This window comes from Bubalus kerabau, chromosome 19, assembly GCF_029407905.1.
Source record: "Bubalus kerabau isolate K-KA32 ecotype Philippines breed swamp buffalo chromosome 19, PCC_UOA_SB_1v2, whole genome shotgun sequence".
In the NCBI taxonomy this organism is placed as follows: Eukaryota; Metazoa; Chordata; class Mammalia; order Artiodactyla; family Bovidae; genus Bubalus; species Bubalus kerabau.
Window position 1 is genome coordinate 58006692 of NC_073642.1, and position 23601 is coordinate 58030292.

Consider the following 23601-nt stretch of genomic DNA (forward strand, 5'->3'; position numbering starts at 1 on the left):
AGGCACGGATGCTGTTGTTATCCCGATTTTATAGTCAAGGAAAATGAGGCACAGCGAGGTTGAGCTTGAGCTCACTTGAGGGTCACAAGTGAGCGAGTGGGTGAGCACTGACCCTGGGACTTGGATCCAGGTCCTGTGCTAACCTGCTGTGTTCCCCTGCCTCTCCAGGGCACCCTCAGGCCAGAGATGACCTCAGAGAGGCCACACCTAATTACAGTAGCCTCATAAGCTTTCCAGCCAGGCTGGGACTTTCGGCTTCGGGTCTCTGCACCCACACCCTGCGTGGTCGACTGCCTTGTGGGCTGAGCTCCCTAAAGAGGAACTCAGGAGGCCAGAGCGATTTCCTCAAGGATGTGGTGTTGCTCAAAGCAGAACTGAGACGTAAGCAGCGCCTGCAGAAAGCGCAAACAGCCTAACAGGGTCGCTCTGGGAAGCTCAGTGTGGGAGAGGCTGGCTTCTCGTCTCACGTCAGCCACAGGCTATGGGGAACCTCCCTGCCTGGGGCTCCAGCTCTGTCGTCTGTGCAGCTGGGAGTTCAGACTGGACTGGTGGTTTTCAAACTGGTCCCGGAGAACTCTCGAAGTGCTGGGGACATCTTGCAGAGGAGAGGAAATAGGAGGCCAGCCCTGCTGTCCGACTCTGATCAACCAGAGAAGCCAAGTCCTGTATAAAATGCCCCTTAACCAAAGGCTTCCACAGCAAAAGTTTAAAACCTCCTTTCTAGACGCTCTCTACTTCCTGCCATCCTGTGTTTTTATCAGATAAATTCATTCATTCAACAGTTCAACAAACACTTACTGACAATATGAATGTTAACAGGAAAACCCAGCGCCTGTTTTTAGGATGATCACAATTCAAGTGGAAGACACGGAGCATTCAACAGGTGAAAACTGTTGATGAATGATGTTCATTCATTCATTTAGCAAATGTTATTTATTCGGAGAAGGCAATGGCGCCCCACTCCAGTGCTCTTGCCTGGAAAATCCCATGGATGGAGGAGCCTGGTGGGCTGCAGTCCATGGAGTTGCGAAGAGTCCGACACGACTGAGCAACTTCACTTTCACTTTTCACTTTCATGCATTAGAGAAGGAAATGGCAACCCACTCCAGTGTTCTTGCCTGGAGAATCTCAGGGACAGGGGTCGCACAGAGTCGGACATGACTGAAGCGACTTAGCAGCAGCAGCAGCAGCTGTTCAGGGGGCCTCCCAGATGGTGCAGTGGTAAAGAATCCACCTACTAATGCAGGAGACACAAGAGACCCAGGTCCCATCTCTGGGTCAGGAAGATCCTCTGGAGTAGGAAGTGGCAACCCACTCCAGGATTATTGCCTGGGAAATTATCATGGACAGAGGAGCCTGGCAGGCTACAGTCCATGGGGTCGCAGAGAGTCGGACACAGCTGAGCGCTCACACACTGTTGAGGCATTGGATATACATAGTGAGCACAATATGTCCCTTCCCTCATAAAGCTTTCATTCTAGTGGGAAGAAACAGATAATAAAGAACCAGTGCTTCCTGTTTCCTTGGAAATATGCCGTCAGTGCTGAAACAGGCTATCTGAATGAATAAAATAGGCTCTGGGGTCTGGGGAGTGTGAAGGAGTTTGCTGTTCTGGGTTGGGTCATCAGGGGAGGCCTCTCTGAGTTAGTGTGTATTTGTTTTTCCATTTTCTGCAATGACAGGGCCAGCAAACCCGTTATAAGGGCACTGAACCTAATGGGTGGGGAGTGAGGGTCTTGGGTTAAAACCTCCTGGAGGAACGAAGTGGCTTCAAGTGGGAGTGGTGCTGGAGGTTAGGGCCAAAGCAGGTCACAGTCCTGAGCTGCCCCAGGATTGTTGCACAGCCACTCACCTTCCATAAGAGCCCAGTCAACACATTTCGAGGGGCAGTTATGATAAGGTGATGTATTCTTTCCTCTTGATCGGGGTCTGCAGGCCAACTCTGGCCCACCACCTGGCTTTATAGATAAATTGGTATTGAAGCAGCCACGCCCATTCATTCACGTAGCATCTCTGGCTGCTTTTTATACAATGGCTGAGTCGAATAGTTGGGACAGAGATCACGTGCTTGTTGTTCAGTTCAGTTGCTCAGTTGCGTCCAACTCTTTGCAACCCTGTGGACTGCAGCACACCAGGCTTCCTTGTCCTTCACTATCTCCTGGTGAAGAATATCTCCTTTGCCCAAATTCATGCCCATTGTGTCGGTGTTGCTATCTAACCATCTCACTCTCTGCCGCCATGCGGCCCACTAAAATAGTAGAACTAAAATACCTACTATCCAGCCCTGTACAGGGCTTCGCAGGTGGTACTGGTGGTAAAGAACCCGCCCACCAGTGCAGGAGATATAAGAGACTCAGGTTTAATCCCTGGGCGGGGAACATCCCCTGGAGAAGGAAAGGGCAACCCGCTCCAGTATTCTTGCCTGGAGAATCCCATGGGCAGAGGAGCCTGGCAGGCTACAGTCCAGAGGGTCACAAAGAGTTGGACACAACTGAAGCAACTTAGCATGCACAGCCCTTTACAGAAAAAAATTTGCCAACTCCTCTTTTAGAAAATGCTTCCTAGAAGACAAAACTTTGTCTTTAATCCAGCCACTCATTCGATGTCATCAGGGCTCTGAGTCACAGACTAAGTTTTGTTATTATTAATATCTCTGGTTTGCAGATAAGAAAAGTGAGGCTCAGAGGGCATGACCCCAGAAAGCACAGCTGGTTAAGTGGCTGAGAAGGGGCCTTCTAGTCCTCATGGCTTGTGTGACCCAGGTGTGCAACTTCAACATGGTTTTATCAGAGCTCTTCTACAAAGTCTCCCGGCTGATGAAAACATGCGTAAGACCCCCAGCCAGCTCTTCAAAATGTAATTGGTGCCCCACAACATCTACAGATGGAAAACAGATGTGTCTTTGGCAAAAAAGAAAGCCAGAATCAGCAGGAGATGCAGGCTGCAGCCCAGCGGCCCTTTCAGAGGCACAGCTTGATGGACTGATCTGTGATCCACGCGAGACAGATGTTCTCATCACAGGCCAGTTGTTTTACAACCGTGCCCCCGGGATCTCAGTCCTGCCGCTTGAGGGCCCGCTGTGTATGGGGCTGAGCCCTGAGCCCGAAGCCTTGGGCTCCAGGCTTTTAGGAAGGAGAATGCAGCACTAACTATCTCCAGGATATTGGCTGGGAGCCAGTGCCTTTAAATGATGCTTAAAAGTTGTGTTTGTCCACAAGGAGCTCTCAGGTCAGGGAGCCTGTGTGGTTATTTCTTACCACATCAGAGAAGAGAGACCCAGATTCTACTGACCAACCGTGGGACTTGGAGCAAATTTCTGTATCCCTGAGCCTCAGTTTCCTAATAATGAGGTTGGACTTGATGAATCCAAAGCTATTGGTGTGCTAAGTCGGTGATGGTATGAACCATCTCACGGAAGCTAGTCATCTGCGTCTCTTCCCTGCTCCATGTTCATGTTGGTAGCTTGAAGTTGGCCACTGGGGAAATCTTTATGCCATGAAAATTGGCAAATCCTGCAAAGCAGAGCTTTTTTCTTTGGAGAACCCCTTGTTAAGCATTCCCAGCACACCACTGTCTAAGGCCATAATAATGGATCCTAGTAACCTCAACCATGACCCCAGCTGTGGGAGAACAGAGTGGGGCCTGGTGGGAGGACACGTGGGGCCAGCACACTGTCGGTGTCCTAGATTCCAGGCCCCGTGCTAGAGACTGGAAGGGCTGTGATGGGGCAGAGGCTCAGAGAGGTTAAGTGATCTGCCTAAGCTCACACAGCCTCCATCCCTGCCTTCAGGGAGCTCACCGCTCACGAGAAGGGCAGGCTCTGAAACAGTCAAGGATCTGGGCACTAGATCAGGGACCATCTATTGAGGATGTGGGAGGACAAGAAGTTAGTAAGGGAAAGGTAGGGAGGGCAGCCCAGGCAGAGGGAACCGTGTGTGAAGGCGCAGATCACCCGTAGTGTTCAGCTGCAATTCAGCACAGTGGGGTGTTCTTCAGAGTGTGGCAGTGGGTGGCGGAATGTCATCCTGAGTTCCCCCTGGTGCGGAAAGGACTCCTGGAGTCTGTGCAGAGGCCCGTCTGAGTCGGCACCAGGCTCGGGCTCTGAAGTCTGGCTGGGAGCTCAGCATTCATTCATTCACACTTACCCAGCACCATCTCCTGCACACACCCTGCCTTGTTGCTCTGTGCACTGGGGAGACAGAGAGGAAGTTGCTCATGGATAGTTGGAGGGACAGACAGATATGAGGTCTAAGGAGTCCTGTGCAGTGGAGTGGCTGAACACAAAATCATGGGAACCAAGGAGATGGGCCCCAGAGCTCTTCCTGAGGGTCAGCTGAGATTCTCAAGAAGAGCGTGGGGACAAGGAGAAAAGGGCAAAGCCCGGGGCCGCAGTCTGGAGGGTTCCTTCCCCTTCTCTCTTAAGTCCTCAGACCTCGGGCCGGAGCTGGACAGTCCTGGCTGAATGTAGCTGTCCTCTCAAGCAGGTTTTCTCACCTTGGCGCTGCCGACCTTTGGGGACTGAGTAATTCCTTTCAATGGAGGGCTGTTCTGTGCCCTGTAGGGTTTTTAGCAGCATCCCTGGCCTGTATGCCAGTAGCAAAAACAATGCCAGACATTGCCAAGTGGCCCCAAAGGGCAGAATCTCCCTGATTGAGAACCACTGCTCAAAAGCAAATAAGCTTTCCTGATTATTGTGTTTGGCGAGTTATCATTGGGTTGGCCAATAAGTTCGTTCAGGTGTTTCCCTACCATCTTGTGGCCAACCCAGTAATACAATACCAAGAAAAAAAAAAATGATATTCTTGGAGGCAGAGTAAAATTTCGGTCAGCATGAGTTATAGGTGAATTCCAAAAGGCACAGGACTGTTTCACATCCATGTTGCCAGACCCACCTTGTTCCCTAATTCATAAATCAAACAAGAAAAGAATCTCCCGTGTTCCGAGCATTCTAATAATTAAATTATCAACATGAAAACCAACTCCTGGCACAAAGTACTATGTCCCCTGGAATTCTAAAGTTGTGTCTCAGGCTCAGAAAGGTTATGAAAGAAAGACTTTCTCCAAAACTGACTGATCCTGTGTGCAGAGACACGGGAAACTTGAAAGACGTGATCAGAGAGCCTCCGAACACAGAGCTGGAAAAAGAGGAACAGTGTTCTTCCTTAGTGGGCATTTCCATGGAGGTGGTGTCGGGGCACTCTGCTGTAATTCATTTCATAGAATTATCACCAAAACCTCATAGGATGTCATGCTGTGTGAGTTCACATTGGGCCAGAAATGCAGGCTCAGAGGGGTAGGGCAGTTAGCTCAAGGTCACACAGCTGGTAAGGAGTGAGATTCCTGCCCCGAGTCTGACTCTGCTTTTCAGTGCTGGGTGTTACCAACTCCACCAACCAGTTCATTTTACGGGTAGAAAAACTGAGGCCACCTCAGAAAGCAGAACAGAGGTGCCAAGAATAGCTCACTTTTCCACTGCACCCTGTGGGTACTGAAGTACTCTTGTATTCTCTTTCTCATTTCAGTCTCTCAAAAACCATGACAGGCCCTCAGGGCATCTGTTAGGCCCACCTCCACCTCGCTCCTTCCCCAAGGCATGTCAGGAGCTCTGAGCCCAGGAACACTTTCCACAAAGTGTGTGTGTGTGTGTGTGTGAGTCGCTCCGAGAAAGCACCTTTCAAGGCCACCACACCCTGACCATTCAGTTGTGTCCGACTCTGCGACCCCATGGACGATAGCCCTCCAGACTCTTCTGTCCATGGGATTTCCCAGGCAATAATACTGGAGTGGGTAGCCATTCCCTTCTCCAGGGGATCAAACCTGGGTCTTCCGCATTGCAGGCAGATTCTTTACCACCTGAGCCACCAGGGAAGCGCCGCCCTCCCCGGCCCTGCCTACACAAAGCAGGAGTGATGGATTATTCCTTTCAGAGATATTTATGTTTTAGAAGAAACCCTCAGGAAAGGGTACTGCTTAACCCAAAAGAGGGGCTTCCCACTGAGGTGGCTAAGCAGTAAAAGGATCCACCTGCCAATGCAGGAACTGCCAGAGAGGCTCAGGTTCGATTCCTGAGTCAGGATGATTCCTTGGAGAAGGAAATGGCAACCCATTCCAGTATTCTTGCCTGGAAAATCCCTTGGACAGAGGAGCCTGGAGGGCTACAGTCCATGGGGTTGCAAAGAGTCGGACAGGACTGAGTGACTAAACGACAGCAATAACATTCTGTCTTATTACTGAAACATCACAACCACCCACATGAGGCACGGATGCTGTTGTTATCCCCATTTTATAGTCAAGGAAATTGAGGCACAGCAAGGTTGAGCTTGGGCTCACTTGAGGGTCACAAGTGAGCGAGCGGGTGAGTGCTGACCCTGGGACTTGGATCCAGGTCCAGTGCTAAACTGCCATAGAGGCTCAGGTTCGATCCCTGCATCAGGATGATTGCTTGGAGGAGGAAATGGAAACCCATTCCAGTATTCTTGCCTGGAAAATCCCTTGGACAGAAGAGCCTGGCAGGCTACTGTCCATGAAAGAGTCAGACATGACTGACCCACATAGCCCCAAAGAATGCAGATTGGAGGGGGAGCTTCAGGCCTCGTGGCATCTGGTAGAGGGAGGGCTTCGCTTTTGCAGGGGAGACGTGTGGTCACAGAGACAGGGAGCCTTCCCAGAAGACCTGAGACAGACAGCTGCTCCTGGGTGGGTCCATGAAGTGTGACGTGAACTTGAATGAGGATGGCAGAGGGGAAGAGCTGGCAGAGGGGAAGGGGCTGGTCTTGCCCACCCGGCGGAGGGCACCTTTCTCAGTTCCTTCTTCCGAAACCCAGACTGTGTCTCAGGCCTTCTGACTAGGCTGATCCTAGGCTTGCCCCGTGTCCTGAGAGTCAGGAGAAAACACGAAGGTTCCTCTTCTGGGATGACCATCACCCACCCACCCAGCAAACCACTGATCCTTGCCCTGGGCAGGGAGCAGCTCCCAAAGAGAGCCTCCCACTCACCACCTTCCACCTCCTTCCTCTCCCAGGGAAGCCCTACGGGGCAGACGACTTCCTGCCGGTGCTCATGTACGTCCTGGCCCGCAGCAACCTCACAGAGATGCTTCTCAACGTGGAATACATGATGGAGCTCATGGATCCCGCCCTGCAGCTGGGGGAGGGTGAGTCACTGTGCCAGACCCATCTCCGGACTCCCGGAGCCTCTCGCCCACCCCTGACCCAGCCACACCAGGGGCTCGCTGGGCAGCTCAACCCAAACCTCCTGGATACCAGATTCCTGGGGCATGACACGATACCTAACACATTCCCAGTCCCGGGGGAGGTCACAGACTAGCAGGGGAGCTGTGTCAGTAAAGAGACCTCATCATCGAGGCTTATCAGGGGAGGCCCTGAGGGTACCAGAGCACGGTCCGTAGTCTGTGCAATCAGAGAAGGCTTCCTGGAGGAGGTGATGTCTGAGCTGAGCACTGAAGGATAAACAGGGACCAGTCAGATAAAGAAGGACAAAAAGCCATCTTCGCACAGGGAACAGCCATTGCTGGCAGTATAAACAATAAGGGAATGATGGTCAAGTTCTTAGGGCTGGCCCTGGGAACTCACAGGCTTCCACTCATACAGTTCTGGCAGGAAGAAAGTGATGCTGTGACAAGAGGCCATGAACTCTCCTGGAGGATGAGGGTGGGAGCGTAATTCTTCCCACCCTCACTTTCCCTTCCCTTTCCTCCTTCCCACCACTTCCTTCCACCCACTTAGCCTCAGCCACCCCTCCACCAAGAATCCCTGAGGGGCAGCCAGCCCAGATAGCAGCTCCGAGGGAGCCCCAAGCCGCCCTCTGAGACATCACCCCCAAAGGGTGGAGAGACTCTCAGGCCCCCAGTGGCCCCTTTGGGCTTTGTGGTTCTTGAGATAAGCTGGCCCTCTTTGCATCTGTTTGCCTTTTTAGCCCGTGTTGGTCTCTGGGGTGACAGTGTGACGTATCTAGTCCTGTGAGTTCTTGGCAGCTCAGGGGAGCGTGTAAAGCCACCGAGGATTGGCCCAGCCCCGTGGACTGTTGTGGGGGTCTTAAAGACAGTGTCAGGGAAAGCCCTTTGCAGAGTGGAAGGATGGGGCAGGGCTGTGGCGCTCTGCACTGGGTCTGAGCCCCAGCCGGCCAGTTTCCCGGCAGTGGTCAGCCATGCCCTGGCCACAGTGACCTCTGCTCCATCCAGAGCCTCAATCTTCGCTGCCAAGCAGGGCTCCACGCCAGGCATGGTGGCACACAGTAGGGCCAGGCCAGAGACATCCTTGATCCAACTACCCTCTACTTATGGACATGAACCCTCCCACGTCAATTGTGCCATAACCTCCTAGGATACCTTCTTCCTCTTCCTGAAACCCACAAGGGGTTTGGGTGGGAAAGCTGAAATCCTGTGGTCAGGAGAGCTAGTCTGTTTGGGGGCTTCATTAAGTTTGTTTTTTTTTAAACTGCAGTATAGTTGATCTGATCTGATCTGATAGTTGATTTACAATGTCATGTTAGTTTCAGGTGTACAGCAAAGTCGTTCAGTTTTATGTATTATTTTTTCAGATTATTTTCCATTATAGGCTATTACAGGATATTGACTAAAGTTCTCTGTGATATACAGTAAATCCTTGTTGCCTACCTATTTTATATATTCAGCGACATGAAGTATTTTTGAGACAAGCCAAATACAAATAAATACACAAAGATCTTAAACGTTTAACAGTTTCTGACCCAAAACACTGCCTGGATACCCTGCACACTACTCCTTTACAGACTTAAGAGTCAGGGCCCCCCTGCCCCACCTCTGGCACCATGGGGAAATTTCTAAGGAATTCTATGGGGTGTTTGCTGGAAGGAGAAATGGCAGGAAGTAGACTGGGGTGCATGTGTGCCCCCTTGCCCCTCTCTCTGTTCCTACTCCCAAAGCCAGAGTGGGAGGCTCTGCATCTAGGACAGCCCAGCCTTACAGGCATTGGACTCTGGCAGAAGGACAATTTGGGGGCCTCCAGAATGGGTAACCCAAGTCTGCCAGTCGAGTGACTTCCATCTAGATGTATCTGGGCCCCAGAGCAGGCGACAGAGCACCAGGGGGCGTGGGGGGAGGTTCCTAAGTTTCCCCAGCTTTACTCTCCTGTCTTCACCGGGTGGTGGCCCAAAGGGTGCTGCACATCACCGAAGCCTCTGAAGTACAGTAAAAAGAGGGACTTGCCTGGGAATTCCCTGGTGGTCCAGTGGTTAGGACACCACGCTCACTGCCAAAGGCCCGGGTTCAATCCCTGATGGCATATCCCCACCCCTGGTGCTCTGCAAAGTCAGACATGCCCGAACTAGGGGCAGGCTCCAGGAAGTCCCTACTCTTGAGAACTTCAATTACTCCATATGGCTCAGGGGTAAAGAATCTGCCTATAATGCAGGAGACATAGGAGACCTGGGTTGGGAAGATCCCTTGGAGGAGGGCATGGCAACCCACTCTAGTATTCTTGGAAAATTCCTGGAAAATCAAATGGACAGAGGAGCCTGGCAGGCTACAATCCAAAGGGTTGCAAAGAGTTGGACACGACTGAGCAACTAAGCTCACACACACACACAAACACACACACACACACACGCATACACACACACACACACACACACACACACACAAGGAGAACTAACACAGAGTATAGAAAAGAGCAGTTTGGAGGCTGGATTTTGGTCCCAGTTCTGCCTCTGATTGGCTGAAGATCTCAGGCAAGCTACTTCTGTGGCTTGGGAAAGAGATGGCATGGGACTAGATTTGGGGTTTTCAGACCATCTGGGCACTCCACCCTTCTGCAGAAGCAGGTGGGGGCAGGAGGAGAGGTGGAACGGGCTTCCGCCTTCCTGTGTTTCACAGGCTGAACAGACAGATCTGAACTCACCAGAAACCTGTAAAACCTTCATGTTTTTCCAACTGGTTTCACATGCTGTAATTTGGCAAAAACCAGAAACAGAGTCCCACTTTGTTGTAGCACGCTTTTAGAGAGTGAGAGATCAGGGACTTCCTGTACGAAGTAGAGAGTACTTGGACACTGGGCCGATGGAACCCTGGCCCCTTTCTCCCCTCCCACCCTCTCTGCAGCGTCCATCACTCTGGGCAATTACAGGACTGATGGGAGACCCATGCAGCTGCTGGGCACCTGGCTGGAGCCAGCTCAAAATACAAACTCTCCCAGAAGCACCCTCATAGATTCCTTTACCCACATCCCCTCTGCACATTGGCTGACAGCTGGCCATGCTGAGCTAATAATATCTTAAGAGAGGCAATGAGCTTTTTCCATCAGTAGCACACTCTCCCTAAAGAGAACTGCCCAGCTCCAAAACTCACGTGCAGAGTCACCTGCCACCTAGTGGTCATGGTGGGAACTGCAGAGGACCCCAAGTCCAAGATTAGTGGTCTAGGAGAGCCAGGAGGCTGTGGAACAGCAGGTGGTGAGCAAGCAGGAGTGTGCTGGCAGGGCTAGAGTTCATCCCTTTGCCCAAGAAGGTGGGGAACCTCCAGAGCACCTCCCTTAGGTCACCTAACCACCATGTGTTACTGAGCACTGCACTTTACGTGTGTTCCTCTCTTTTCACTACATTTGATGGGATTTGTGGATGAGGAAATGGGAGCACAGAGGACACTAATTCACCTGAAACACAGGGCTGCCTGCTGAAGGCTGAGACCCGGACCCTGCTCTGTGGCCCCAAATCTGAACATTCGCAGTCAGTGCTCTGCAGCCAGTCGCCCCCTTCCCGGCCAGGGGGACGTGATCACCACGGGAAACACGCCCATGGGGAATGCCAGCTGGAGGACTGGGACTCTCGGCCAGCAAGGGCTGGAGGCCACAGGCAAGTCTTCCTGGAACACACAGGCTTTGAACTGGGCTGGAATAGGAGGCCCATGGGAGGTCTACTGGCCCTTCTCTGATAAGGGACGCTAAGCCAAGTTCCGTGTTGGCCTTGATATTGTTTTTGTTGTTGTTGAGTTGCTAAGTTGTGTCCTACTCTTTGTGACCCCATGGACTGTAGCCCTCCAGGCTCCTCTGCCCATGGGATTTCCCAGGCAGGAATACTAGAGTGGGTTGCCATTTCTTTCTCCAGAGACTCTTCCCCACCCAGGGATCGAACCCACATCTCCTGCATTGGCAGGCGGATGCTTTACTGCTGAGCCACCATGGAAGCCCTGGCCTTGGCATACCTATTTCAAAAACTGTCTCCTTCCTGCACTGCCATGAAAGGGCGAGTGATCCTGTGGCCACAAACCCCTTTATCTCACCCCCTACTCACCCCAGGCAGGCTATGAACTTTTCACATATTGGCTGTGGAATTTGTAGCAATATGTAGGCAGCTTCATCCAGTGTAGCAGTTAGGAATGCTTTGGGCTACAAATAACTCACTACGACCTAATAATGGTTTAAATCAGAGTAAGGGACTGATTTGTCTCTTGCATCAAGAAGTCCTGGGGTTGGTTTTGTTTGGTTTTGTTTCCATTTTGTAACTGCCTTATTGAAAAGCAAGACCCCTTTCATTCTGGGTCTCCTCATATTGTAGGTGTTTCCTGCCAAATTGGGGGGATTATTTGTATTTTAATTTTGTAATCTGTGACTGTACTGTTGAAGGTTTCTCAATTCTGTGGGGTCTCCTTAGAATGTATGTGACTTTTCATGTTGCAATATCACACAGATGAGACAGCCCAAATTTCACTAACACCGCTCTTAATAAATGATCTGAATGAGAAAAAGAAGTCCTGGGGTAAGCACCTGATAATGATGGCAGTTTTTATCCCTGCCATCAAGAAATTGTAGACCCAGCTCTTTCCATTGTTCTTTAGGATGTGAACCTTTGTCTTTGTGACTATCACCTCTGATCACAAAACAGCTCCTGTGCCTCCGGGCTCACCTCTGTGTTCCAGACAGGAGGAAGGGAGGAGACAAACCAAAACCTGACAAGATGTATCAACTAAGTCTGTCCCTTACTAAAGGCTTTCCTGGAAGCCCCACCCAGGAACTTCCACTTATATCTGTGTAGCAGCCAGAATGGGGTCTCCTGTCCTGTACCTCAAACTGAAAGAGATTCTGGGAAGTGAGCATTTTAATTGTGTTACTTACTCCAAACAAGTAGAAAGAAAGTGAAAGTGATGTCGCTCAGTCATGTCCGACTCTTTGTGACCCCGTGGACTGTAGCCCACTAGGCTCCTCTGTCCATGGGATTTTCCAGGCAAGAGTATTGGAATGGGTTGCCATTTCTTTCTCCAAGGGATCTTCCCAACCCAGGGACCGAACCTGGGTCTCCTGCATTGCAGGTAGACGATTTACCCTCTGAGCCAGCAATTAATTAGGAAGAAAAAGAAGATGAGATTTGGGTGGCTCACTGGCAGATGACCCTCATGTCAAAAATCGCTGCTTTGCTCTGTGATGACCTAGAGGGGTAGGATTAGGTAGGGGTGGAAGAGAGGCTCAAGAGGGAGGGGATATATGTATACATATAGTTGAAACACTTTGTTGTATAGCAGAAATTTAACATAACATTGTAAAGCAATCATACTCCAATTGAAAAATTAATGAAAAAAAATTGTAACTAAAAATAAATAAATCATCGCCCTGGTACCCAGAGCACTAAGGACAGACCTGATGAGTGAGAGGGAAGCCAGGAAGCTCAGCAAGACCTTGGCCAAGTCACCCCACCCCCTCTAGAGTGAGGGGCGCTACAAGGCCAGTGCTCCTCATGCATTTTAACCAAAGCCTCCAACAAGCCACAGAAAGTAAATTTATAAGTATATGTGCAAATGATTATCTTTAATCATAAAACTTCATGTAAATTTTTCAGTCTGAAGGTGGCACTACTGGTAAAGAAACTGCCTGCCAATATGCAGGAGACATGAGAGACGCAGGTTCAGTCCTTGGGTCTGGCGGATTCCCTGGACGAGGGAATAGCCACCTACTCCATTATTCTTGCCTGGAGAATTCTACGGACAGAGGAACCTGGCAGCCTACAGTCCCTATAAGGTTACAGAGTCGGACACGACTGAAGCAGCTTAGCACACATGCACGACATATTTCAAAAATTAAATTACCTTAGGAAACATTAGATATTAGGAATATGTATGAATTAAGATAAAAAGAAACGGAGAAATGAAGGATGCAAATTTTTAACTTTCTTTAAATTATTAAAAATTGTGTGTCATCATATAAACATAATTAACATTTTCTCCACATATATTTTAAGTTTTTTTTTTTAAATAAAATGTATATGACACCTACAGAGAGAGGTCTCCTGCCCACCCATGTCTCCAAGGCACTGCTTTCCCCACCCTAAAGACATCCATGGCTGTTAGTTTCTTGAGTATCTTTACATTTTAAAACTAAAAACTCACTTTAAAGCATCAGTTTAAAAATAAGCAAGGACTGCTGCTAAGTCACTTCAGTCGTGTCCGACTCTGTGTGACCCCATAGACGGCAGCCCACCAGGCTCCTCCGTCCATTGGATTCTCCAGGCAAGAACACTGGAGTGGGTTGCCATTTCCTCTCCAATGCATGAAAGTGAAAAGTGAAAGTGAAGTCGCTCAGTTGTGTCCGACTCTTAGCGACCCCATGGATTGCAGCCCACCAGGCTTCTCCGTCCACGGGATTTTCCAGGCAAGAGTAAAATAAGCAAGAGTTGCGTCCTAAAGGGGAGCCAATGACAAGCTTTGAGCCGAGCCGTACAGCTCAGGGCTGGACTCGAGGAATCTTGATTCTGCGGTGGGCGCGGGTCTGAATCTCAGCAAGTGACCAAACCACCTGGCCGCACGCGCCTCGGGCCGGCGGCGGTGGGTGGGGCTTACAGAGGTGGGCGGGGCGGACCAAGCCGGGACCAGCTCCCTCCGGTTGCGGTTGCGAGTGGGTGGAGGCGGTGGTTCAGGCTCCGCCTCCACACCCGTGCCTCCTGCAGGTTCCTACTATCTGACCACCACCTACGGGGCCCTGGAGCACATCAAGAACTACGACAAGATCACAGTGACCCGGCAGCTGAGCGTGGAAGTGCAGGACTCGATCCACCGCTGGGAGCGCCGGCGCACGCTCAACAAGGCTCGGGCCTCCCGCTCCTCCGTGCAGGTGCGGCCTGGGACCGAGAGGGTGGGAGGGGACCATGGAACCTTGCTCCCAGACCATCCCTACTGCCTGCCAGTTCAGGAGCAATGGCACTGAGCCCCCCAGCCTGCCATTGTATGCTGGGTTAGGGGCTGGGGATGAGAAGTTGAGGGCTGCAGAAGAGAAAGGTACCAGCGAGCATCAGCGTTTCAGTTGGGCACACAAGATAGAGCTAGGAAGGAGACCTTCACCCAGCATTCCTCAGCATCTGTGATGTCCGAGCAGGCTATTAGGGCTGGAGAAGGGACCAGTGGTTTGTCCCAGTTAAAAAGCCCAGGAGCTGATCTGCAGCCTTGCCACTTGGTGCCCGGACAAATGCAGCAGCTGCCAAGGGTCCCCCTGCCCACAGCCTGCCCACCTCCAACCCACCCACCCATCCTTCCTCACTTCTGTCTGTACAGACTCAGTGTTCAAAAGTCACTGGTGAACAGATTCCTGCCCCACCCATCCCGTTATCCCACACCTCCGAGGCTGCATCAGATCAGTTCATTTTAGTTCAGTCGATCCGTCGTGCCTGACTCTTTGTGACCCCATGGACTGCAGCACGCAGGCTTCCCTGTCCATCACCAACTCCTGGAGCCTACTCAAACTCATGCATCAGAACAGCTATGAACACGCTGAGCTCGACTCCCTAGGGCTTAGCCTCTCAGCCCATGCTCGTCCATCTCCCCTTCCTCACCAGCAGCCGCTGCCCAGCCTCAGTTTCTCCAACAGCCCCTCCTCTGAAAAGCCTTCCCTGACACCCCCCGCCTGTCCCCACCCCCCCATTCCCTATGGCATAGGTTAGAAGTGCTTCCTGCTGCTGCTGCTTCTATTGCAGCACATATACCCTGTACTGTAACCATCTGTGTATAAAGCTGTAACCCTGAGAGAACAGGCCCTATTGCTCACATGTCTCAGGGCCTGGGACAGAGTGGGACTGGGGAGTATGCACAATGGCAGGAGTTGGGACAGTGAATCAAGCTGCAGTCCAGAGCTGTGAATAGGTCTCCAGACTCACTTCCCTGGCATCCAGGGCACACTGGACCTGAATCCCATGCGTGGCTGCTTTCCACATGCCCTTTCTATAACTGGGAGAGCCCAGGCCTGGGAGGCAAGAGGCTCACAGTATGGATCCAGCTCTGTACTAGCTTGCTGTGTGACCCCAAGCCGTGTCTAACTCTCTCTGGGACGCAGTTTTCCTGTCAGCCCAGGGAGGTTCTGGCCCATTTGAGCTCTGCCTCCCCAGTACATGTTCTAACATCAGCCAAGCTGATGTCCCTCCTCCTCTAATCAATGGTGTCTTGATAATGTTTAGTAACTGGTTCTCTGGGGAGAAAGAAAAAAAAAGGCTCTGATCTTTGCTTCTGCCAATTTCCATGGTATTACTATAAATACGGCCACTGTGGCTGATTCCAAGCTACTGACTTGGCAGCGTGGAACTTGGAGTTGGGAAGAGATGTACACAGCTGGCTTTCTCGAGCTGGTATGAGCCAGCATAGATTGGCGAGTGCGGCTGCAGCACACCAGCATTCCCTCCTGCCCCTCTACCAACTCCTGGAATGTGAGCGCTCTTGGTCCAAGGGTGACCCTCGCACTCCTTCCTTCTTGCTTCTACCTCGTGGATTCCCAATGCTGAGCATCAGTGCGTCCCACTAAGGAGGCAAAGCTCAGGAAGAGGCTTGGGATGAGACTTATCAGCACTGTTTCTGGGGTCTGAGGAGGGCACCGCTGTCCGCCCTCTTCCCAGTGTCTCCTCTGCACCGCACACGGTAAATCCCTACCCTCAGGAGAGAAAGCCCAGAGCCTGAGAGTCATTGGATGTCAAGGACTCTGGGGGAGGCCTGATGGTGGCTGAGGAGAGCACAGGCAGCCACTGAGACCCAGGGAAGCGGGCTGGGCTTTCCCCTCCCAGGAAGAAAAAAAAGAAGTGATCCCAGGGACTATTGACACAGAGCCTGGCACTACTCTAGTCATTATCTCCATTCTGAACTAGGCGGCATCCGGAGACCGCTGTGCTGTCACCGTCCTTCCACAAGGGGGCAGCCCCGCACACACACTTCCTGCCCACCCTCCGGGCCCTTGGGAGAAAGGGGAATCTTCTAGGCTCTGAGCTAGTTTTCTGTGCTCCACCCCCAGGCACAGAGAAAGGACTGCTTTTATCCCCAGTTAACAGTAGTGGAAATGGAGACTGTCACACAGTGAGTGGGATCAGATTCAAAGCCAGGCAGGGACTCCTTCCATGGTCTCTGGTGGACTCAGGTGTGAGTGTGCTGTTTTCTGCAAACACTCCCCATCTCTTTCCCCCAAGTCTTCTCCCCCGCCCTTCCTTGCCAGCCTGCTCCTCCTGGGAACACCACCCTCCCATCCCCAGGCCCCTCCAGCCCTAGGGCCTGAACTGTTCAGCCTGCCTTAGCTGCTCCAGCTGAGCCATGGAATGCTGGGGTGGGTCTGAATCTTTGATTTTATTTATGCTGCCCCGTGTGCCCAGCAGAGTGCCTGGAATGCAGGGGGACTCCTGGAAGAAGAGAAAGTGAAAAATAGATTTTTCAATGACAGCAAGCCGTGGGCTTGCCACCAGGGGGCGCGCCCACTCCTTGTGTCCAGACCAAGCGACTGACCTAGTGAGAGCTGAGGCTCAGAGAGGGAGGGTCTTTGCCTGAGGTCACGCAGCAGGGTCAGCCGCAGGTGCCCCGACGGCCAGCCTCACGACCCCTCCTGCCATCCATCCGCTGTCTATGGAGAGGAATCGGGGGGCCCAAAGAGGACAAGGCCACGCAGCTTCTCCTGTCCAGGCTCCCAGCATCGGGGCAGGGGTGAGACAGGACGTGGGCTTGGCCCCGCCGGTAACCATGACCCCCTCCGTCTCGCCTTGCAGGACTTCATCTGCGTGTCGTATCTGGAGCCGGAGCAGCAGTCGCGGACGCTGGCGTCGCGGGCGGACACGCTGGCCGAGGCGCTGTGTGCCCAATGCGCGGAGAAGTTCGAGGTGGTGCAGCCCCAGGACTACCGGCTCTTCGTGCTGGTGGACGGCCGCACCTTCCAGCTGGCCGACGAGGCGCTGCCACACCGCATCAAGGGCTACCTGCTGCGGAGCGAGCCCAAGCGCGACTTCCACTTCGTGTACCGGCCCCTGGACGGCGGCGGGGGCAGCGGAGGCCCGCCCTGCCTCGTGGTGCGGGAGCCCAACTTCCTGTGAGCCTGGAGCCACGGCCCCTCCGACGGCAGTGTCCACCCAGGCGGGGACGCTGGCAGACCGGCCCGCACCCTCGACCCCCACACTCACACTCAGACGCACCCACTCACACATGCACACGCACAGACACATGCGCGTGCGCACTCAAACACACACTCCCAATAGGGATGCCCACAGGTTGCCCCGTGCTTGCAGCCTACTGAGCACGCCTCGGCCACCGTGGCATGGCCCCGGCGTGCTCCCAGTAGAAGGGCGGGAGCCAGGAGAGGCCACGTCCTTCATTAGGCAGAAAGGGAAATGGAAACTCAGAGAGAGAAAGGACCCTCCAGCCCCCTGCAGCACACAGAGCCCAAGCTCGGCCCCTGTTCACACACAGCCCCTCAGGCCAGTCCGTCTGCCCCGCCCCCCACCCCCATGCCCACCCGGATCCCCAGCCTGATCCCCAGCCTTTCCCCGGGAGGGCTCAGTTTTCCCCAGGACCGTCCTCAGGAGGAGTGGCCTGGCCACAGCTGCCCCGCCCCCATGGAGCTGAAATGTTTTGGACCCGCCCAGCATCTCAGGAGCATCTCAGGGTGCGTGAGGAGACAGGCCCTTCACCCCTGCCTCAGAGCCAGCCTTCAGCCATCAGCACTCTCCCTGCTGCCGGTAGCTCCCCAGCCCCTCCGGAAGCAGCCGGGTGTACACTGGGACCTCCGAGCGAGGCCAGCTTCACAGCTACGTGAACGAGCCCAGCCTTGGCCACAGGGGACATTGTTCAGGGCCCTCTCCTTTGTGGGCACCCCAGGACTGTGGCATTCATGGCAAGAGACACTGTGTGGGGAGTGTTTTAATAAAAGCCCTTTTGAAAATGGCATCTTCTTTTCTCAAAGGGCTAGAGCTCTGCTCAGGCAGCCAGGGCACCCCCCCCAACAGCCTAATCCCCCTCCAAGGTGGGGTTCAGAAAAGCACCTCCTTTCCACTGAGCACCCTATTTTTTTTGACAGAAGCTATAGGTTTCTCAGGTGGCACTAGTGGCAAAAAGTCTGCCGGCCAGTGCAGGAGACAAACACGAGTTCAATCCGTGGGTTGGGAAGATGCCCTGGAGGAGGGCATGGCAACCCACTCCAGTGTTCTTGCCTGGAGAATCCCCATGGACAGAGGAGCCTGGTGGGCTACAGTCCATAGGGTCACAAAGCGTCAGACACGACTGAAGCGACTTGGCACACACGCATAGCATACTCTCAGGGCCCTGGGCCCTGTCTGCCCCTCAGCCTGGTCATTTCCTCTCTTCCTAGAACCCACACGTCCCATCATTCCTGCCTCTGCTGCCTATCGCAGCAATACCATTCTGTACAATCTTTGCCTGGTCAAACTCCTATTTATCTCTCAAAGCCCATCTCCAGAAAGCCTTCTCTAATTTCCTAGGCTGCTGGCCAGATAGTCCTTGTCCATGTCCTCCAGCCCTGTGGGCTCATCTCTGTCACAAGAGGGAGCTCATCCAATTGCATCTGTCTGTTGATACTTCTGCTTTCTCCACCAGATTTGGACCCTTCCAGTCTGTGTCCTCAGCATTGAGTAAAAAGATGTGTTTGCTGAGTGCCTATTCAATGCCAGCACTCTTCTAGGCCCTGGGAGACAGTAGAGAACAAATCAAAGTGCACATGCAGCCCCAGCATTCATGGCAGTGAGCTGTGCCCACAGGCAGGGCATCTGGACTTCCCTGAATTATATTGCTGGGAAGCAGCCAGCTCATTCAGCTGATCAACAAACATCTGTCTGACTGTGGCTCCAGGCCAGCCCTGTGGCAGATGCAGGGATGGCTCCAGGATGCAGCCAGCCAGCCCTGGACTTTCCAGGCCGGGGATCTTTATAACAGACATGAGGAAACAGGCAAATACCCAGAAGCTGAGGTTAGCCAGCCATGATCCCAGGTTGCCCTTTTCTCTGCCACACCCCTGCCCACCCCCTGGCGCAGACATTGTCCCCTTCCTGATCTTCCGATGCTCCCTACAGCCCGAAGCTGAGCTGGCTGTGCTGCCTCGATCCCCAGCTGTAAGGCAGGGTGCCCACTGCCTCTCACTAGGCCTGAGACTGGTGGGGATGGGTCAGAGGGAGGTCCATTTACCCAAGCACCCTCCTGCCAGTGGGGCCCAAACTTGGGGTGGGGTTGGAATACAGAGGGTGGATTGGGCATCAGTCCAGCCCTGGCAGGGGGCAGGGGGGTCTTCTGTCCAGCTCCCAGGGAGCGGGCAGAGCCAGTCAGTGACCTGGACCAGGGGCACCGCTGTAAGAACCCCACGTGTGTGTGTGAGCGTGTGTGCTCGAGCGTGGGGCCCCTCCCGTCAGGACAGGCCAGAGAGCAGGACGGGTGGGGCTACCTGGATCCTGTGGTCTGGAGGCCTCTGTCCGCAGTGGGGTGTGTGGGCCTGATCCAGGATCAAGAAACAGGGCCGTGCAAGTGCTGAGCCCTCAGGAGTGCCTGGAACTGGTCAGTGACTCCTCTTGTGGGAGGTATTTATGGATGAGGAGGTGAAGGCTCAAAGAAACGGGGAGAATTAGTCTGCTCCGGTGACCTTAACAAAAATACCACTGATGGGCCAGCTTAAACAGCAGACATTTATTTTCTCACCATTCTGGAGCCTGAAGTCCCGAATCAGGGCTGGTTTCTCCTTGGCTTGCAGACAGCTGCCTGCCCACACAGCCTTCTTTCTGGGCCTGAGCACCCCTAATCTCTTCTTAAAAGAACACAGGTCCTATTGGAGCAGGGTGCAGCTGTGTGACCTCACATTACCTTTAGTAACCCTTTAAGGCCCTGTCTCCCAAATGCGGGCACATTCTGAGATGTGGCTTAGGGCTTCAACACAAGAACTTGGAGGGGACACAGTTTAGCCCATAACAACAGGGTGACTTGCCCAAGGTCACTCAGCTGGTTAGAGGCCAGAGTGAGGTTTGAACCTATCCTCAAATTCAGGGCTCTCTTTACCCCACACAGCACCCCAAGTGACCTGTTTGTAGAAAACCAAAGTCAGATGAGCCTCACCTGCCAGATCCACTCCTGAGCTTGCCTGAGGCCATGGTGAGCATCACAGGGCTGACTTGACCCGGAGGTCCAATATGCAAGTGAAGTGACCTGGCTCCTCTATGGGCCCCGAGCAAGGAATCAGTGTGTCCGAGGGTGTTGGGTCACAGGCTGTGGCGTAGAGCAGGGGCTGGGCGTTGTCTCATCCCTGGCGTTCGTGCCCTGCACTCTTGGCCGGCTGGCTCCCTCCCTCTGCTTTTACTGACCTCTCCTCTGGGCCAGTGGTGCTGAGATAAGCTATGAGAACATCTGCGGAGACCAGGACATGGCCAGGCCCTACAGCTCCTCCGTCCCCAGGTCCTAGCAGTGACAGCTGGGTGCAAAGCCCTGCCCATCATGAGCAGTCCCAAACCCGCCCTGCAGACACCTGGCCCATCATGGCCTCAAAAGACCTTAACGTGTTGTACTGTGTTCTCCCTAGTTAGGAGCAGGTTTCTGCTGGGGAACAAGGGACCAGCCTGCAGAGGAAGTGGGCAGAGAGAAGCGGGGGCCCTGAGTGGGGGAAGGACAGAGAGAGGCGGGGAGGGTCTTGTGGGTGCAGAGGAGATGTGCCCCCCTCCCCTCCCCCCACAGACCATTTCGCCAGTTTGCAGATGTGGGCATTCTGTGAGCACTCTGCGAGCACTCAGCTGGCCTGAATCCAAGAACTGGCCACCTCCTGCTCTGCAGAGTCATCTGGCCTGGAAAGCGGGGAGCAGCTGGGCAGGAACCAGGCCCTCCCTTCACAGGAAGGTCATATGGAGCCTGGCTCTGGGGAGGAAAGCTCTGACTCACAGTGGCCATGGGTTGCCTCATCCCCAGTTGTCACGCTATTTGCTGGAAGACAGAGGTTTCCTAGGAATGCCCTTCCAGGAAACATCTCTTTGCAGCTGACACAACCCTAGGCCAAAAGGGAACTCAAATCTGGCTTCAAAGTCAGAAAGTTCAGCTGGAAGGCGGGAGGAACCTCAATTGGTTGTCAGGAGACCTGGGTCCCAGGCCAGCTCTGAGCCCTCAGCGAGATGCTTCACATCTTTGGGCCTCAGTATCCCTATTCTTAAAATAAGAATGATTCTTCCCCCATCTCCCAGGCTTGTCTCAGGGATCACACTAGCTCTCGGGTGGGAGCAGGCAGGCAAAGCCTCAGATCTTTTGGTAGAGGGAAATAAATTCAGAGTTAGACATAAAGGCAGGGAAGTTGTTCATAGCCAAGGTTCCATGGCTGAGGGGACTGGGGAGCTGAAACCCAGGCTGGGCTCCACTTGTCACCTAGCACAGGACCGTGTCCACCTGGAGAAAGGGACACCTTTTCCACATCGTCATATGGTCTATAGCAGGGGTCCTCAACCTCCGGGCCGTGGACCAGTACCTGCTGTCAGATCAGTGGTGGCGTTAGATTAGAAACAAAGCATGCAATAAATGTAGTGCCCTTGAGTCATCCCCAAACCATCCCAACCATCCTCCCTATCCCCGCTCCATGGAAAAACTGTCTCCCATTAAACTGGTTCCTGGTGCCAAAAAGGTTGGGGACCGCTGGTCTACAGGGAGTCCAGGTGAATGCACTCCTGGGGGCAGCTCTGCGTAATTTTGGTTTAATGAGAGCAGGCAGCACGGGATGTGCCTGAGGGAGTAGAGGGCATGTCACCCACCTGGAGGAAGCAGATGGCTTCCTGCCAATGAGCATGCCTGAGGTGGGTCTTGAAGAATGCAGAGTTGGCCTAGAGCAGAAGGGAATCGAAGAACCTCTGAAGATTGCTGGAACTCTCCACGGTGCCCTTGCATGTCTGGTGAAGACTCATTGACAGCTTCTATTCCAGACTATCTTCTTAGGAATGTTTGACTAGGGACTTCCCTGGTGGTCCAGTGGCTAAGCCTCTGAGCTCCCAATGCAGGGGGCCTGGGTTTGAGCCCTGGTCAGGGGACTAGATCGCACATGCTGCAAGTAAGGATCTCACGTGGCACAGGAAAGATTAACGATGCGGCTGGAACTGAACACAGTGCAACAACAACAACAAAATAATATTTTTTAAAAAAGAGTATTTGACTAGCCTTGGAGGATACCATTGCTTAATTTTTTTTTTCCTGATCAATATCATAAACTAGCGTCTCTCACTTTGAAAGAACGTGTCTCCTCTGACAGGGCCAAAGCGGGACAGGTCTGCTCACAGCCTTATTCCTAAGCCGTACGTTTCTCAGCCTGAACCAGACGCACTGTGTGCAGAGCATCTACCAGGGCCCACCTCCGCATGCCCCTCAGGGCACTCGGCAGGCCAGGGGAGCCGCAAATGTGAAGCACGCGTACCTGGGTGCTGAGGTTATGAAGTCCCTGGTGGTGGTCCCAGGAGTTTCATACCTTCTGCCAGCACGTATGACAGTGTGGCAGGTGACCTTGTTAACGTGCACGTGGGGTAAAATCTCTGACTCTTGACAGTTTTTGACAAGGAAGATGGAAGAAAGTGAAAAATCACAGAAAATGAAATAGGAGCGTGCTGTATGCAGAGTCACCGGTCATTAAAAGATCGGGTGTACATAAAGCCTGAAGCAAAGAGTAGTGGGAGGTGAGGCCAAAGGGGTGGCCGGTCAGGTCTTTGAATGGCCCCAGTTGGCAGCACAGCGAGTCTGGAAATTCTGCACCCACATAGAACAGAACTGGAGGGGCTGGGCTGGAGGCAGTAACAGTGAGCACTCCTAGCATTTAGACTGTTGTCTTGAAAAACAATGTCTCATGAAAAGACGCCAGAGTTTCCTGGAGAAATAGCTGATCCCACCTTTGGGACAGGAAATGTAGAATGAAACATTCTGATACACTAGATAGGAAGGAAGCCGTGGGAGTTTCTTAGCGTCATGTCAAAAGGGCTTGGGTTGTTCAGTCCCTACATCATGACTGCATTCTCCTCTGCCTACCTCCCTGCAACCACTAATCTACTTTCATGTTGTTCAGTTGCTCAGTTGTGTCCAACTCTTTGTGACCCCATGAACTGCAACACGCCAGGCTCCTCTGTCCTTCATTATCTCCTGCAGTTTGCTCAAAGTCACATCCATTGAGTTGACGATGCTATCCAACAATCTCATCCTCTGCTGCCTGCTTCTCCTTCTGCCTTCGATCTTTCCCAGCATCATTTTCTTTTCCAATAAGTCGGCTCTTCACATCAGGTGAAGATGAGATAAGAAGATGAAGATGAATATAAGATAAGATGAAGATAAGAAGATAAGATGAGATAAGAAGATAAGAAGAGGTGGCAAGAATACACAGAAGAACTGTA

At 52.8% G+C, this 23601-nt stretch overlaps 1 protein-coding gene across 1 annotated transcript in view; it reads left to right on the forward strand.

Moving 5' to 3' along the window:
• The window catches only part of RIN3 (Ras and Rab interactor 3), a 136632-nt gene extending 118483 nt beyond the window's left edge, over positions 1-18149 (forward strand). The window contains exons 8-10 of the mRNA XM_055556743.1: positions 7022-7153; positions 13927-14090; positions 16984-18149. Coding sequence (XP_055412718.1) covers positions 7022-7153; positions 13927-14090; positions 16984-17304 — 617 coding nt within the window. The 3' untranslated portion in view covers positions 17305-18149. The remainder of the gene's footprint in view (positions 1-7021; positions 7154-13926; positions 14091-16983) is intronic.
• The last annotated feature ends 5452 nt before the right edge of the window (positions 18150-23601 follow it).